We start from the raw sequence: 16,850 nt of genomic DNA, 5'->3' as shown, positions 1-16,850 counted from the left end.
AAAGTTTACAGTTACCAACTTCACAGTTTTGAAAATTTCCATACAGCATTTAAACGATTAAATAGGAAAAATTTACTCACTTTCAATTATTTAAGCATGTAGAATAATGGAACTAACATGCTTCAATGATTTATAAATATGTTTCAGAACCTTGTATATTTAGGGGATTATTCCTTAAAATTCAGTTCAACAGCTGTGGAGCAAATATGTCTGTCAGGCATTATCTAAGAGCAATACAATGAGAAATACGGGTTTTCATGTCTTGGGTATTTCCAACTTAATGTAGAGATAAACCATAAACAATTATTATATTAGGAACCATTTGAAGCATAGTAAATATGAGCATAAATAGGATTTATTTCACATACTAATTAGAATTGTAAGTAGAACTAAGTCTGATGGGATGGAGGAATGTCAGGTGCTTCATAGAAGACATGGTCCTTGTGTTGGTCTTCAAGAATGACAAGGATGAAAAAGTGAGAAAAAACTCACAAGATAAGCAATATTCTTAGCAGCAGCTTCTGATTGTTACACTTTTTTTGTTGAAATAAAACAGGGCAAAATGCCTATTTTCACATTAATATTTGCCTTCTTTTGGCCACGTGAAGTTGGCAAGTTGCATTCATTTCATCATTGATTCAGCAAATATTTCTTGAGCACTTGACTGAGTGCCATCTGTGGGACTGCAGTATTGGAGTCACAGGAAGGCAGGGTTATCAATAGTGCTGAGTCTCCAGAGGTCAAACAAGGGAAGGATTCCACAGTTTTTGTTGGATTTGCTCATAGATCCGTGATGACCTGGACAGGAGTAAAATCAGTTAATAGGTGGGGCCAAATCCAAGACTGCAGTGGATGGACATGTAAATGGGGAGTAAGAAGGTTGTGCATATAGACTATTCTTACAAGGAATTTGACAGTGAAATACAGAAAATTAAAAAAAAAAAAAATCAACCACAGGCCTGCAGAGCTACAAGTAGCATCCTCAGGAAATCCTGCTGGTCTAAACTGATAAACTAAAAATAGAAAAAATCAGCTTCCTTTTTAGAATAGCACATTAATCTAAACACAGTGGTTGTATCTCAGTATTGAGGAAGTGCTTTGTGTTGTGGCTATGTTTTTAAGTGTCTGTGATATAAAACCACATGTGCTGAAAACTCCATCTGCTCTGCAGTGAGATTTTCTAAATCAGAGTAATAAAAACGATGAGGAGTCAAACCTACGCTGAATTGGAATGAAATGCCATTTGTAAAAATAAATTCTTTGTAAATAATATAATTAACACAGAAAGTTTCAATCCATGAGTAAATTAGTTGCAATTAAAGAAGCTTGTGCCTTATCCAGGATGACTGTTAAACCAATCCATATTAAACATTCTTTTATTTACTTCATTCCCATTCAGTGTAGCTTTATTTTTCCATCTGAAGAAAGTCGCAAAGCTCTCTGTATGTATTATTTGGTACATTTATGGGGAAGAACATTAATCATATATCATGCTAAAATAAATGACAGTAGGTGATACCTCTTTTCTTTTGAACAGTGTGCTCAAATTTGTGTCAGGCTTACTCATGGGAAGTACTAAATCTAGATTATTGACTTTAGCCAATGGGATATCTGTGTACCTTCAAATCTCATAGAACTTAGAGTTTACAGGGGCCAGGCGCTGTGGCCCATGCCTGTAATCCCAGCACTTTGGGAGTCCTAGGTGGGCGGATCACCTGAGGTCAGGAGTTTGAGACCAGCCTGGCCAACGTAGTGAAACCCCATCTCTAATAAAAATACAAAATTTAGCTGGGCATGGTGGCACACACCTGTAGTGCCAGCTACTCAAGAGCCTGAGGCAGGAAAATTGTTTGAACTGATACCATGCCACTGCACAGCAGCCTGGGCAACACAGTGAGACTCTGTCTTTAAAAAAAAAAAGAACATAGAGTTTACACACAGTTGGCCCTTAGCATGCATAGATACACACACACATGTATATGTATATTTTTTCCTCAATATGTCATGTGTATAACTCATGTCTCCTTAAGCAAATTGTAAGTTAGTTGAGTTGTATAAATCAGTGTCAATATCACAACTGAAGAAAGGTGGCATGTTCAAAAGGGAGTAATTCAAGGAGGTTTAATCTGTGAAGGCGCCATTTATGAATAAGGTAAATGCCACAAATCATGGCTTGTAATGGTTTAGCCATTAACACCCAAAGGGTAAAGGGGACACAGGAGTCACCTGAAAGTAGAAGAGAGTGCTGTAAATTTTTTACAGAAATAAAAGCAGTGGCTTTTGGCTGGACAAAGCCAAACTCAGATAATTTCAATGCATGGGAGATAAGAAAATACATTCCATGTACTCACTTCCTCCCTTCATTTGATTTGCCAGGGTTTCCTAGTTGTCATACTCAAGAAAAAGTCAGAGAACATAAGAATTTTCTTATAATTCAAATTAAAAGTTTGTTTCCCAGGAAAAGAAGCACACAAAATCTCATCTGCTATTGTTTCATTGCAGGATGGTATTAGTCCTGTTATATATATGAAATTTATAAATATAGCCACCACTTGTATTTTTCATAGAAGGTTGTGGAAAAATATCTCCATAATTAAAAAAAATAAGCTTATTATGTGGTCTTAGTTGGCAATTACAGTTACCTTCTTCAAATGTTCATTCCTTTTACTTTTACTTTTGGTCAGCATGCTAGAGAGGTTATTTAACAGGCAGGTTTAGGCCAAAACTTCATTCCTGCTAAATCTTATTCCTTTCCATTCTTTTCTTGTTTTCTTTTTTTTTTTTTTTTTTTTTTTTNTTTTGACAAAGTCTCCTTGCGTCACTCAGGCTGAAGTACAGTGGTGCAATCTCGGCCAACTGCAATCTCTGGCTCCTGGGTTCAAGCAATTCTCCTGCCTCAGCGTCCTGAGTAGCTGGGATTACAGTTGCCCACCATGCCTGGCTAATTTTAATATTTTTTTAAAAAGTTTATTTGTTTGTTTAGATATGAGGTTTCGCTATGTTGGCCAGACTAGTCTCAAACTCCTGACTTCAGGTGATCCACCCGCCTCGGCCTTTTAAAGTACTGGTATTACAGGCATGAGCTACTGCACCTGGCCCCATCCTTTTCTTAATTATGTAGTTACAATTTTGGTTTTCCATGAACTAGTACTATTGGGCAAAAATGTATTTGTAACTCTCCTGAGTTCCAAATGTATTTCTCCTTGCCCTCCTTTGCATAGCAAACACATTTTTATTTCTGGAAGATGAAGTCAGTCATCAGACCCAGCTTAGAAACTGTTGTTTTGTCTTTGTGTGTGTAGGAGGTGGGCGCGCATAATGACCCCACAATGGTGGGAAGAAAATTTCAGTTTCCAATTCAGAGGAATAGAATTATGATTATATTCCTAGTGGATATACTCTTCCTTTAGGCAATGGACTTCTAAATTCACCAACTTCAATATTCTGAGAATGAGAAGCAAATTGTGTCCTGTGGGTTACTGGTGTGATAATAAAAGATAACACTACTACTTCTACCCCATAGTGCCTAGATCTGTACCTCATGGCTATGCAGGTGGGACATACTGCATGTTAAAGGATGGCATTCTGGCTTTAAGATTATTGCTAAACAAATAGTGCCAAAACTGAGGTAGAGCAGACTATTTTATTCTTCAGTCAATCCAGGTACATATAGCTAGGGGATGACATGAAATAATTAGTAAATTCCACCACAGAGCCCATGACCCTTTTTGCCAAAAGTATTTCCTTTCTTGAGATAATGTAATATAGATTATTATGGTAATGGATAAATGCTTATATAAAGAACAGTGTTGAATAAAACAGTAGGCAGCAAAACCAAATCCACACCCAGAATATGTGTGTATCTCTGTGATGACAAACTGCTGCGCTGTCTTGATGGAAAGGTTTTCATATAATTCACATGCCTTCCACATTACATTATCTCAAAAAAGGGAAATATTTTGTGGCAAAAAATTCACGTGCCATCAGCTGTTCTTCTGAGAGGTGATGCTATGTCAAAGGTTCAGTGATGGCCACTACCATTGGCAGGCAATGATGGGAGCCAGAGGCTAACGGACATGTACTTGGCAGTCATCTCGTCTACCTGATGACTGACAGCCTCCTCTGTTATGGATATGCTCCAGCGGATGTTCAATGAGAGAATAATATCTTCACATTTTCGCATTTTTCCCGTTTCTAGTAAGTTGATTCACTTGTTTTTTCCTAAACCTCCTTGTTACTGGTTTTCTAATTTTACTTTTGCCATATCCCTGATCAGGTGGACACTTATTAGTTACTGTTCATGAGTCAGGATGGTTCTATGCCTCAAGTCTTTTGCCATATAATGTGGACAACTAAATATTCTATTCAAAGTCTTACCAGCTGGGAAGATTTCTGTTTATTATTGTCTTTCAGTGTCACTCCTGAGTCAGATTGTAGTATGGAGCCTACCCAATTCCAGCTTGTTGTTGTACATCATGCAGACCTGCCATAAACCAGGCCTACATCTATTTCTTTCTTGCCAACTTGTGTTAGAAAACATGCCTTGTGGCACAGATGTAAGATGAGAAGAGGGGATGAAGCAGAGAAGCAGAGAAGAACCATGGGCAGTCACATTTGTTTTCTGGATCAATTTCTCTTTTATTTTGAAGTGGAATGGTTCTGTGTGTGTGTGGTCAGTGGATCAGATAACAATCAGTTCATGATGCGCAGTTTGGGATGCATGCTCAGTGGGTATCCCATGGTGAGGCTAAATGTTTCTGCTGGAGCCCTGGAAAGAACTACTCATGAAATGATAATATTTTTTAATACAAGTGACAATGGTCTTCTTTTTTACTCTTGTAATGCCTGTCCGATGATTGTCATGTAGAGAGTGCTGACGGCTCCACACAGCATCTCTGTTTGCCATGGACACTGACATTGCCATTGGATCTGCTGAAGTCACAAGGTTCAGGATGTAGAGAAGGTTGCAATATGGCCTAGATCAGTTGCAGGGCCCCCTGGTACACTGATTCCACTCAGAAATGGCAGCTTTATAGCTTGCCTGATATATAAAACAGAGAACATATGTCAATGTGGCTTATGTTGTTTTCAAATTCCAAAGAATTCAATTCCTCTTTACTTTTGCATAAGTACAATTCCAACAATTTTTCTCTCACTTTGGAAGAGATATCCCAGTGGATCCCAAACTACTAGATTTCTAGAAACATCCCCGTGTTGCATACTCTACAAGTTTTACAGAAATTTGTCTTCCATTCTCTGCCTCTATGCAGAGGAGGTCTAGTTCCCTTGGATGGAGGTTGCCTCTGTCAGAAAAAAGACTTGTCAGAATTTTGATGTGCAATATCTTCAGCCATAAAATTAACCACATACAGCAGCATTCAACTGTAACGTGTTATTTATAAGATTGGTTAAGAAATCATAACTATACTGTATATTTTTGTCCAAACACTCTTATCCTGCGTGTTGGGGTCCCAGTCCATCTTTATGAATATCTTTGTCTTACATTAAAAGAAAAAATGGAATTGAAACTCTAATATATATTGCAGCCCTGCAACAATTCCTATGTTCTCTTAGACTGTGGCCATAGTTTCCCTGAAACTACAGAAGAGAGGGACTCTTCCAAAGATATCATCGTGACCTTTTGGTCTACATGGGCATTCCTAATTTCACAATCAGGGTTACAAGTTCTCCTTTTTCCTGTGTAATATCTCTGGGGTATCAGAAGAACCATGAGAACTATATTTCCTAATCTTTACAATCACCATTGTTGTAGCAAGTAAGTGCCACAAGCACTTGTTCTCCCAATGCCTTTTCCCTCTAGCTGCATTTTATTCCATGTCACCACCAGTGATGATTGATTACTCATAATTCCATCTCTTGCTATGGACTGTCTATGTTTTAACTCCCACCTGAGAAGGTGATAAATTCCACTTATAGATAGAGAGATGACAAACATTGTCTCCAAATCTAATTTTCATGGTCTCTTCTGAGTCTGCTGCTAGTATTAACTTCTGTATCTGTAAGAGTCCCAAGTGTTGGCACATTCAACAACATACTTTGAAGATAATTTATTTACAAAGAGAACACTTTATTATCTTTTTATTTACAAAGAGAACATTTGCTAAGGTGAAGGGGTAAGAAAATCACAAAGGAAAGTGATGTAAACGAAGCTAGTAGCCAAGTTGTTACAACTCCTATGACCATAAAGATGAGCCATTACCAGACACAGAAGGAGAAATTTGAGTAGACGTGGCTTCAGTGACAGGAGTAGTGACATCATTTAAAGTTCAAAGCCAGCCTGAGGTAACATTCTAGGATAGAACCAAGAGAATAAAGAACCTGACTTTATTCTCTTCTTTCTAATCTCCTGCCAACGGGAAGCCAGAGGATATGGGGGCACTTTTGATGTCGTTCATGTAAGTTAGGTTTCTGGACCGGAAAGCAGGAATCAAAAAGTAGATAGTGGATCTTGAATTACATGAAATATATCTAGTATATTTCTTTTTCCATTTCCTTAGAGCTTAAAATAGTTTGATGAATTTAGTGGGCCCTCAACTTGTTTGATGAAGATAGAGTGCAAATACGATTGCATACAAATATGAATGAATCATGACATGGATATGGTTTAAGGCTACATCTCACCCTTCAATCACTGTTCTCATTCTGATTGCTCCAGTAGTGCTTTCATCTGTTCTGTCTACATTGCTGAAAATCCATGAAATCCTGACTTCATTGCTTCATTGTTTCCTTCCTCTACAGCTGCTCTTCCTGGAATTAAAAGGGTAACTTAGAATTGGAGGATCCTCAGGGAAGTTAATAAAAGCCGATACACAGTCTAGAAAACGTAGATGTACAACGGAGATTTCAAGAACAGATATTTGTGGGTCACTGAGCCCACAGCTCTACAGTTGGTCTCAAATAACACTCATTTCTTCTAGAGGAACTCCTGCATTCTCACATCGCCCACTGGTGGTCACCAGATGGAGAAAGACTTGCCTTCCTGATGATAAATGACTCCTTGGTACCCAGCATGGTTATTCCTCGGTTTACTGGAGCATTGTATCCCAAAGGAAAACAGTATCCGTATCCTAAGGTAAGTAACATGGAAGTACTATTTTGTTGCTTCTCTCTCTGCACTAGTGACTTGACGGATGGTATTCTTGGTTCTTGAGCAAGTTGTCTTTGGAGGAAAACAGTTTTTCTTACTTCTCAGACTCATCATTTTCGAACTGCCGGTAGTCTATATGCAATGCTTGGGTGGAATGAGGTAGAGATAATTTGAAAGTGTGTGAACTTTCACTTTTGCTGCATTTCTTTCCTTTCGATGCTCCCTTTTATTTTTTCACACGTTACAGTTGAAAGAGGGAGAGAAATGATTGGGGATATACTGAGGCCAGGACAATGGTTTCTGCAAGGCCTATCCCATAATAGGTGTTACAAGGGAGAGGAAAGTGCCATGTTCAAATACATTGGAAGATCTTTAAAAAAGAAAAATCTAACTTCTTTCCTATGATTTCTTAGAGCACCTAATGCACTATATGTTAATGTGTATAAATCTTCTATAAAAAATAGACTGTATAAAGAATCTCCAGTATGAAATAGATTAAGCATAAAGAATCTCAATAAAGAATAGACCAAGCATAAAAAATCACTCATAAATAATAGACTAAGCATAAAGCCTTTATTAGTATTAATATCAGCATTACCTTGGCAGAGCATATTCTAGAACACATCACATAAAATGGCAGTATGGAGTCATAGCCATGAGTAGGTAAGATAGTTGGAATTTTTTTATCAGATGAAGCAAATATGGAAATATGTTCCAGACAGCAAAACTGTTTTCAAGTTTTGGGCAAGGCCTCTATAAGAGGGTTGCCAAAACATCTGAATTGTACTTTTTTTTTCCTCGGTATGCTATCTTTAATTACTTGAGATCTCTTTTAAGCATGTATTTTTCCCAATGTTTATGTAACAGAGAAGAAGGCTCATGAGTAAGGCCTCCTATACATAAATCATGTAAAGATGTCTTATAGGAAAGTTTTAAGATTTCATTTCTTATTTTAGCTCCTAAGTAAGAAAGGATGTTGATACAATTTAGGAGCCATTTAAAACCATTTCTTTAGTGAGTTGTACTTTGTTTTTTCAAGCACAATAGGTTTTCAGCTTTTGAAATCACGCACTACATTAGTTGGATATACTACTGGGTAAATTCCCATCACCCCCATTACTGTAGCCCCGTCAGGGTGAGGGTGGGATCAGTCACACTTTCCTTCTATTCCCACCGTCCACCAGATTCACGTTATCCAAGGGCGATAAAGAAAAAAAGAGGCTTGATTATGGAGGATCACAAATAAGATAAGCATTTTCCTCAGTGAGATGCTACTGCCTTTCTTTCTCATCCATCTTCCTTCCATAGATTGTAGTATTAAATGCAAGGTTATGAAGAACCTGATTCCATGATTTTAAAATGCCATTTTTAGGATATCCTCTGGACATAGATTAGAAGGCATATATACACAGTGCTCTTCAGGAGAAAATACTGATTTAATTTCACAAAAAAATAATCCACACCAAGAGATTTTTAATGTACTCAAAGAAAAGAACTGCTTTCCCCAATTACAGATTTAGCTTTTTTTTTTCTTTTTCTTTCTTTCTTTTTTTTTTTTGGTGTATGAGAGTTTGGGCCTATACAGCCTACCAGCACTATTTTTTCCCCAGAGAAAACCTGAAAAATTGCCTCAAATATATTAATTCTCACGTTGTTTGATTTATGATAATAAATATTCACCTGACAATTTTAATATGAAATGGAGAACTAGTGACATACTGTGAAAGGCACATTCAACTGTTCAGTACACTGCACAAAGGAATAAAATAGCATCCAGGTCCTCAGTGCACTGCCTAAATGGAATAAAATCACATCTAGCTGCTCAATGCACTGCAGTAAGAAAATTCAATCAGTTCTGTGGAAGGGACAACTGTTTGTAACTGATTTCCCAAAAGAAATGGATTTTTTTGGATTCACATAGAAAAGCCATATATATTTGCTGCATCTTCAAATTGCCTTTTTAGTTCTAAACTCATAGTGCTTAAACTTGGCCACACCTAGGCTTCATAATTTTGACTAGATTGAGACAAACAAATGGACCAATGGAAGCATTTGAGAAAATTAAATTATGTCAGCAACAATTCAGCAATAATATAAATCTAGATACTTTATTATTTGATAATTTATGATAATTTATGACAAATTATATGGTAAATTATGCCAGCAATAATATAAACTTACTTTATTATTTGATCATTTCTTTTAATAAATTAATATTGCTTAATAGCAAAGATAGGCATAATGATAATGCTTCTTTATTAATTGTAGAAATTACATGTGCTAGTGATAAACTTTAGGTTTTCAGGGAGACTTTCCACTTGTTTGGTTTTTTCTCATTTGGTCTTTATCACAATTGCCTCTATTTTACAAATAAGCAAACAGATTCTAAAAGGCTTAGTGCTGTTATACAAGTCGGAGGTATTTTAAGAACAGAGAAAAAACTCAAATCTATTGATTTCATCAAAATTATGGGGCCTAGGAATGGCCAAGTTCAAGCACCATGAGTCTAGAACTAAGAAGGCAGTTTGAAGATGCAGCTAATGCATATGGCTTTTCTATGTGAATCAAAAAAACAACTAAAATCTATTGATTTCATCCCTCTGTATAAAACCACCACAGGTCAACAGTTTGTATTTCCAAAGACACAGTTGGAATCGAAACATCTCCTTGTCAAGTTAGCACATATATAGAGCTCTATTTGCTCCATTTACTCCTTATCACTTAGCTATATATGGGTGCCATTCTTAGCCTCACACCTGCCATTATATATACAAATAGTATATATAACTATATACGATGACTACCATTAATATTTATTAAAAATAAAAAAATATGCAGATATTCAGTTAGGTGATTTTTAGTAAGAAGACCTGCTCACCTACCCAGGTACTAAAGACAATGAGAGTCAAATAAAATAATCTGTTTTGGTACTTGTTCTTAAAATAAATTTCAGTATTATTTTGCTTGTGTTACTTCGATTTTCAGATTTTTTATTATCTACTCATTTCAAAGATGTTTTGTTAGTTTTTTGCTGTAACGAATGTATTGTTTCAATTCACTCTTAGGCAATAAACTTTCAAAAAGTGCTACTTTGGAAATTGAAACAACATATAGAGTTTATACTAAATTGTGCTTTAAGTTAAACTAGATTAAAATGTGTATAACAAATACCTAATGTGGTCAGATTTACTAATGAAATACAGTAAACAAATACATATGTATTTTACTTAATTCAGCATGATTCGGAACTCATAAAATACCCTGTCATTAGCAATTCAGCACAAAAGAGATGCACAGTTCTATCCTAGTCACCTCAGGTTAATCTTTTTAATTAAAACATTATCTTGTTTAATGACAATTTAGTTGCCAGTAAAATAAGGTTAATTGCTATTGAGGCTGTGTTTTGGAATAATAAAGAAATTTGTGGGTTTGCAGTCTTTATGGCAAGTGTAACTATAAAAACAAAAAGATGAATACCCTGTAGTCTGCAAACTCTTGAAATGATTAAAATGATTCAAATATTAAAATTTACAGAACCATATACTATGAATTTGTGATGTGTGCTTAATTTCAAAACTTCATGGAAAGATACAAATATGAGTTTATAGAATGCTGGACATTTGAATTTTGGAGGCAACCTAAGGCTTAGTCGAGTTGTTCACATTTGGTCTGAAAACTGGCCACAAGTTTGCATGACTTTTCATTTGTGTTCATGTAGAAGTTAATTGGAGTATCAGTGATCCTATATAAGCTTGTATTGCTGCTGACATAAAGGAAACTGCCTTAAAGATATGATAACTGATACGTCTTTAACAAAGCATGCCATAAAACTGCATTGTTGGTAAGAATTCGCAGATATATCTAATTTAATTAAATTTCCCATTTGCTTTAATCAGTGTATTGAATGATAAAAAAATAGAAGCACAGCTTTTCACTAACTAGAAAAGAACTTTTAGTGTCTTAATAATTATCCTTTTAATTCACTATCATATACTATTTTCAGTATTTTATATAAACCTTTTATTAGTCTATGAGATATTTTTATCTACAGGCAGGAAGACTTCCACTTAAAATTTCTGATTTGTGACATATTCTCAAAGAATATGACAAAATGAGACAAATAAAATGATACTTGAGATTATTTAGCATGTTCTCATAGCCATGCCAAGTAAATTACAGAGTGTACATTTGGACTCAGGTTTCTCTGACTTACACATTAAGCTAAGCCCATTCTCAAAATCTGGTGCTTTCATCAGCTTCATAGGGTATCAGTCTCATGCTGGAGGTGGACTGCCTTCAGCAGTCAGTAGCTTAACAGGCTTCTCCAGACCTCTGAATGATTCTGATGCTGGCTAACTTTTGAAGGCCACTGAGCTGTTAGGTAGATAGATAAATAGATAAGGTTAGAGATATAGATCAGTGTTTTATTAAAATTTACAAACTCATTATCTGGGAATTTTGTTTAAACAGATTCATAGGCCCACATTCAGAGCTTCTAATTCCAAGTCTGAATAAGGTTTCAGGTGGGGTCCATGAATTTGTGTTTTTAAGGTTCCAGGAGATGCTTATTGATGCTACTGGTCCAAGAACAACACTTTGAATGGCACTGCTCATACTGTATCCAGCTCTAAAGTTTAACATACCTGATCCAGCTAGAGAAATGGTAGACTAAAAATTAAATAGATAAGGCCATTAATTTCAGGGAGAAACATGACAACTAAATTAAAACAAGAATGATGTGAAAGGGAGCTCCTGAGAGTCACAGAAGGCTAACCTGCCCAACAAATGTGCTGAGGCAGTGTCAGGTTTGGGAATAATGAAAAGATTTGCAAATTCTTATATAGATTACATATAAGAATCTTATATAAATTCTATAGTCTTCGGTGTATGGCAGGCTCATAGCTTATCTTCCAGGGAGCCCTTTACTCTATAAACCAATTTCATAATTTCTCTTAATAGTTATCTCATTTCTGTAGTGGAAACCTTTCCTGACTTCTTCCTTTGGCTCAATACTTCTAACCAGTGAATGATGCACTTCTACCAATGTTCTAGTCTCTTCATATCCTAACAAAACTGTTATTGAGGAACTCCTGCTGGCTATTGGTAGAATGTATTATGTTGATTCTGGTTCTGATTTAACTCTGGATTTTGTCAATACCAATTCCTTAAAAATGGATCTTGGTCATTTTTAAATCAGTTTACTCATTCCCTTTAGATTTTTATCAGATCTTTAAATTCAACTAATGTTTAATTTCCTTTTTCTTCTCTATATATCTCACACAGACTTCTTTAAGCATCAGCTACATCATAAAAGTAATGGTGTATTGTTTAGAAATATATTGAGCCACAAGTAATCAAGCAATTTGGTACATCATTGATGTGATTATTCATTCATTCATTCAAACTGCTCGAAAGTTCTCATTCCTGCCCCTACTTACTCACAGTATCTTTGGCAAAACTTTGAAGGCCATTTTGTTGTTCATTCAGTGAAAGTTCTCATTCCTGCCCCTACTTACTCACAGTATATTTGGCAAATCTTTGAAGGACATTTTGTTGGAAAGAAGAGAAAGCACAATATTCACAGTGAAGAGCAACCGGGGTTTAAATACTAACTTTCTTAGTTTTAGGTGTTTCACCTTGCACAGTTTGCTTAGATTCTACATTGTGACTAAGAAAATGGTTATATGTTAGGACTGTAGTAGGGAGATTTAATTAGATAATGTACACAATGCCTTTAGTGTCTACTGTGTGCCAGAAACATACCAACTACTATGCCTGTGAGTTATTATTTATTTAATAAAATGTTGATTCACTGAACTCAAATTACATTATCCTTGCTGCTGCCTTTCTGCTCCTCATGCCAGGTACTCAGTACTCAGTGAGGGCAGTCTGCCCATGGCCCACCTCCCAAGGGTCAATTATGCAAATGAGTTACCCCATTTAGTGATTAGTGATGTTTAAAATAAAAGCCTGGGAGATTTGGAATTTTAAGCATGGGGCACCTAGTTTGGGTAGGTTTCCTTCTTTCCTTTTTTTTTTTATTCACCAAACCTTCTTCCCATTGCATTTCATATCCTCTAACGTGAGTAGCTACTTGAACTACTGGTGCCGTTTTAGGGAAAGAACACTGTAGCACTGCCTAATGAGTGAAGTCATCACAATTTCCTATCACCTTTAATTGTCTGATGAAAATGCTTGAGGAGCAGCAATCTGAAAAAACAATTGAAAGCAATCATGTTGTTGAATTTAAAATCATTTTTACTTCAGAGAAATTAAACTTTTTTCCTCTTCTAACACAAAACAGTAAATGAATCAAAAGTCCTTTTCTTTTTGTTGCTCAATATATTCTAATGCTTAATATACTTGCACTATAACTTTCATTTTCTCAAAGGCAGGTCAAGTGAACCCAACAATAAAATTATATGTTGTAAACCTATATGGACCAACTCACACACTGGAGCTCATGCCACCTGACAGCTTTAAATCAAGGTATGCAATTTCAATTTCACTTTTATGGGGAACTAGATATTTTCACTTCAATTATCATTTTGTTGCAATTTAGAGAGAGATGTGATCAGTTCAACAAATCCACTTGAAAATAAAGCTGAAGCCACCTCGATTAGTGAGGAATGAAATCATTCTCAGTGTCTGGCTGTTCCCAAGAAGCATTTAGCTCCAAGGTGATTATCAGCACCACAAAATGACCGAAGAGACTGATACTGAGGATTAGGTCTTTTGCTAGAGATGTGACAGAGATGGCAAAGGACCATTTTCCATTAAATTTTCTTCAAGAAAATAGTTGCTCCACATATTTTTTCAAGGTGCTCTTTAGAAGTGTATAATCTCTCTGGAATTTGTGAATTTTTCCAACTTTCTCCCCACGGTTTTGCCAAGGATTCTTTAGCTTTCTTCTGCAGACAGAGACATTCAATGATTCTCTTTCTCAAAATATCCTACATATGAAATCTTTATGTTTAAGAAGCTTGATCAGGGAGAAAACACATTTTATTGGGTCAGAAGTATAATTTTAATATTAACAAAATCTTCAGCAGTGAACAGCTACTCAAATAATTATGTGTATTTTGAAATCCAGCATGGTCTCAAACTTCAAAGTGATTCTTTCAAATACTACAGCTCTTTAGAAATTTATCACAAGCCTAGAGATGGGATAGACAGCTGATTTAGAAAAATGGTTTCACATTATATTGAATAATGTGGGGCTAAGTTCAAAGTTTATTTTGATGATATTGACAATCAGGGTGATTGGTTCCAACAGAAATTTCATTCAAATTTTGTTTCATTGACATATTTAGAGAAAATTTAATCCCAGTTGGTCATTTTTACGGAGAGTGCAGCGTGATGTATGTGGAAATTTTACCTACTTGAAAAGGTAATAATGGTTTATGGAATGCTTGTGCCAGAAGACCCTCATTAACTACCTAATACAAACTGTTCCTCCTCCTGATGGAAAAGATAAATCCCAGCGATAGTAAATGATTGAGATAGAGGCTCAGGACTGGTTGATAACAAAAGTAGAAAATGAAGTAAGGCCTCTTTCATCAAGTTGCAGAGCATTTCATCCACATTGGATGGAAGACCTTAAAGATAGGCCTGAATTGACATATATAATATAATAAAGCTGACCAAATCAAATAGTAACATTTATTTCTGAGCTTGATCTAGCGGCCATAAATGGTTAAGTTACAAATGAAGCAATTATGGACACTATTGACATTTTACCTGATCCTTAACTCTAATTTTTTTTCTCTGGTTTGTTTAATACTGTTGAATAACAGGAAAGGAAACTAGACTAGCAGTGTTTGAGTCATATGTCTACCACCATTTCATTTGTGTCATTGGATAAATCACTCCCTGTCTCAGGGCTGAATCCCCTTGTCTTGAAATAATAATTTCTAATTTTTTTCCTTTCAAAAAAAATCTTTGAAATAGGAATCAATTTTACAATATCCACATTTCTTTCCAAAAAGAGCTCTTGATTCCTAGCCTTGATTTTAATTACCTATTTATATAAATATAAACATATATAAATTGAATTATTAACAACACACTTTCTTCACGTCCTATTAAGTTCATCAAATGTTCTCTCTTCTTTTTGATTTTTGTGTTGTGTTCATAGCATAGCTACCTGTATAGTTTGAAATACTGCCTAAACTCTCATTAGCAGAATATTTAAATAATTATTTTATAGTAATTTACATGTTTATGAGTGTTTTTTGGTATGTTACTTAGGCATCTGGCATATTTTTATAATCTTTAGATTATGAAATGGCAATCAGTAAGTGAATCATATTCTGTTTGTCAGTACTATTACAAACTATCTTTTATTCCTTTTCAGTTTCCTTTTTAGTGCTTTTTTTTCCACCACACATAAACCACACATATAATCATCTCTTAGCTTTCTTCCTTCCAATAAAATTGCCACGATGACTAGAATAATAATTGAATACATATATGACTGTGTCTATACAGGGAAGAATAATAGATAAATATAGAAAGTTTTTTTTTTTTTTATGACTTGCACTATGTTATAAACTGGGTTCTCTGACTTCCACCCTAGAGAACAACTTTTTTGTTGTTGTTTGAATTGAAGATTCTAGATCTTTTTTTGTTGTTGTTGGTCTTTTTGATTGCTTATTTGGATGATTGGTTTACTTATTTATAATAACCAGTGTTTATCACTGTAATAGAAAGAGGTCCCCAAGCTGGTATCATTGTTTGGTAGACTGTCCCTTCAACCCAATGCTTATACTCATCAAAGACTGTAAAATAAATTTTTTTTAATTTATATGATTTAAAAAGAAATTAAAAGGATAAGATAATCTACAGAAAGGCATAATTTCTTCTCCTAATTCTTAACCTTATATTCTCTTCAATTGTTTTATTTATTTGTTTATTTATGTCTAATTCAGCTAAAGTCATTTCATCAATTTAGATACTAAGTTCAACTTTTCTTCAAAAGTAATTCAGTTCAGAGTTGTCTCATCACCGTTCAGTTTATCTTATCGGAATCACGGTCTGTACTGATTCTGTAAAGAATGTAGCATCGCAGAAACTAAGATAATGACCCTTCTTGAATATTTCCAGAACCAGTGGGAGTTAGATGGGTTATTTCATCTTTGAAGGAAGAAACATTTTGCCAAATTATTGTACTGTGCACTTAAGGTATTGCAATCACTCAGTATCTTTATTAGAAAATCTAAGTGTGAATTTAAAAATACATATTTACTTTCAAGGGAAATTTTATCTTATGATAAATGAATCATGCAGATACTCCACAGATCAGATAAGTCACATTAATTAGGAGAAGTTATACATGGTCATTTGTGTAGACCTCTCTAGTCTGAAGAGTAAAAGTAATAGTTTATATTTGGTTTCTTCTTATTCTATGTCTTTAGCATTATTTTACTTATTAGAAATCTTTCTAAAGTCATCTATGTTTTGTGACCTGTTTTTCTCAACCTGCATCACTGATTTAACATGGTCATATTTCCCCTGTCACTCTGGGCTTGACACTGTCACGCTTCCTCTTCCTATTTCTTTAAGTATATCTAGCCTACATCACTTACTTTTCCAAGGAATATCTGTGCCTTTCAAGAAAATCTAATTAATAAATTAACCCATGTTCATGGAAGTGTCCTTCTTACAAGTAATGCATAGTTATTAACAGAGGTCTTCGGAGAACACTGGCTATAATTTGGTCATGAATACCATCACAATATAC

At 35.2% G+C, this 16,850-nt stretch overlaps 1 protein-coding gene across 3 annotated transcripts in view; it reads left to right on the top strand.

The window, feature by feature from the left end:
* DPP10 (dipeptidyl peptidase like 10) overlaps nucleotides 1-16,850 on the top strand; it is a 1,448,345-nt gene that overhangs the window by 1,353,631 nt on the left and 77,864 nt on the right. For all 3 annotated transcript variants that reach the window (XM_017536067.2, XM_017536066.2, XM_017536068.2), the window contains exons 9-10: nucleotides 6,939-7,093; nucleotides 13,500-13,597. In XM_017536067.2, the coding sequence (XP_017391556.1) occupies nucleotides 6,939-7,093; nucleotides 13,500-13,597 (253 nt within the window). The remainder of the gene's footprint in view (nucleotides 1-6,938; nucleotides 7,094-13,499; nucleotides 13,598-16,850) is intronic.

Source organism: Cebus imitator, unplaced genomic scaffold, assembly GCF_001604975.1.
Source record: "Cebus imitator isolate Cc_AM_T3 unplaced genomic scaffold, Cebus_imitator-1.0 Scaffold95, whole genome shotgun sequence".
Taxonomy (NCBI): domain Eukaryota; kingdom Metazoa; phylum Chordata; class Mammalia; order Primates; family Cebidae; genus Cebus; species Cebus imitator.
This window is presented reverse-complemented; position numbering and strand designations above follow the sequence as displayed.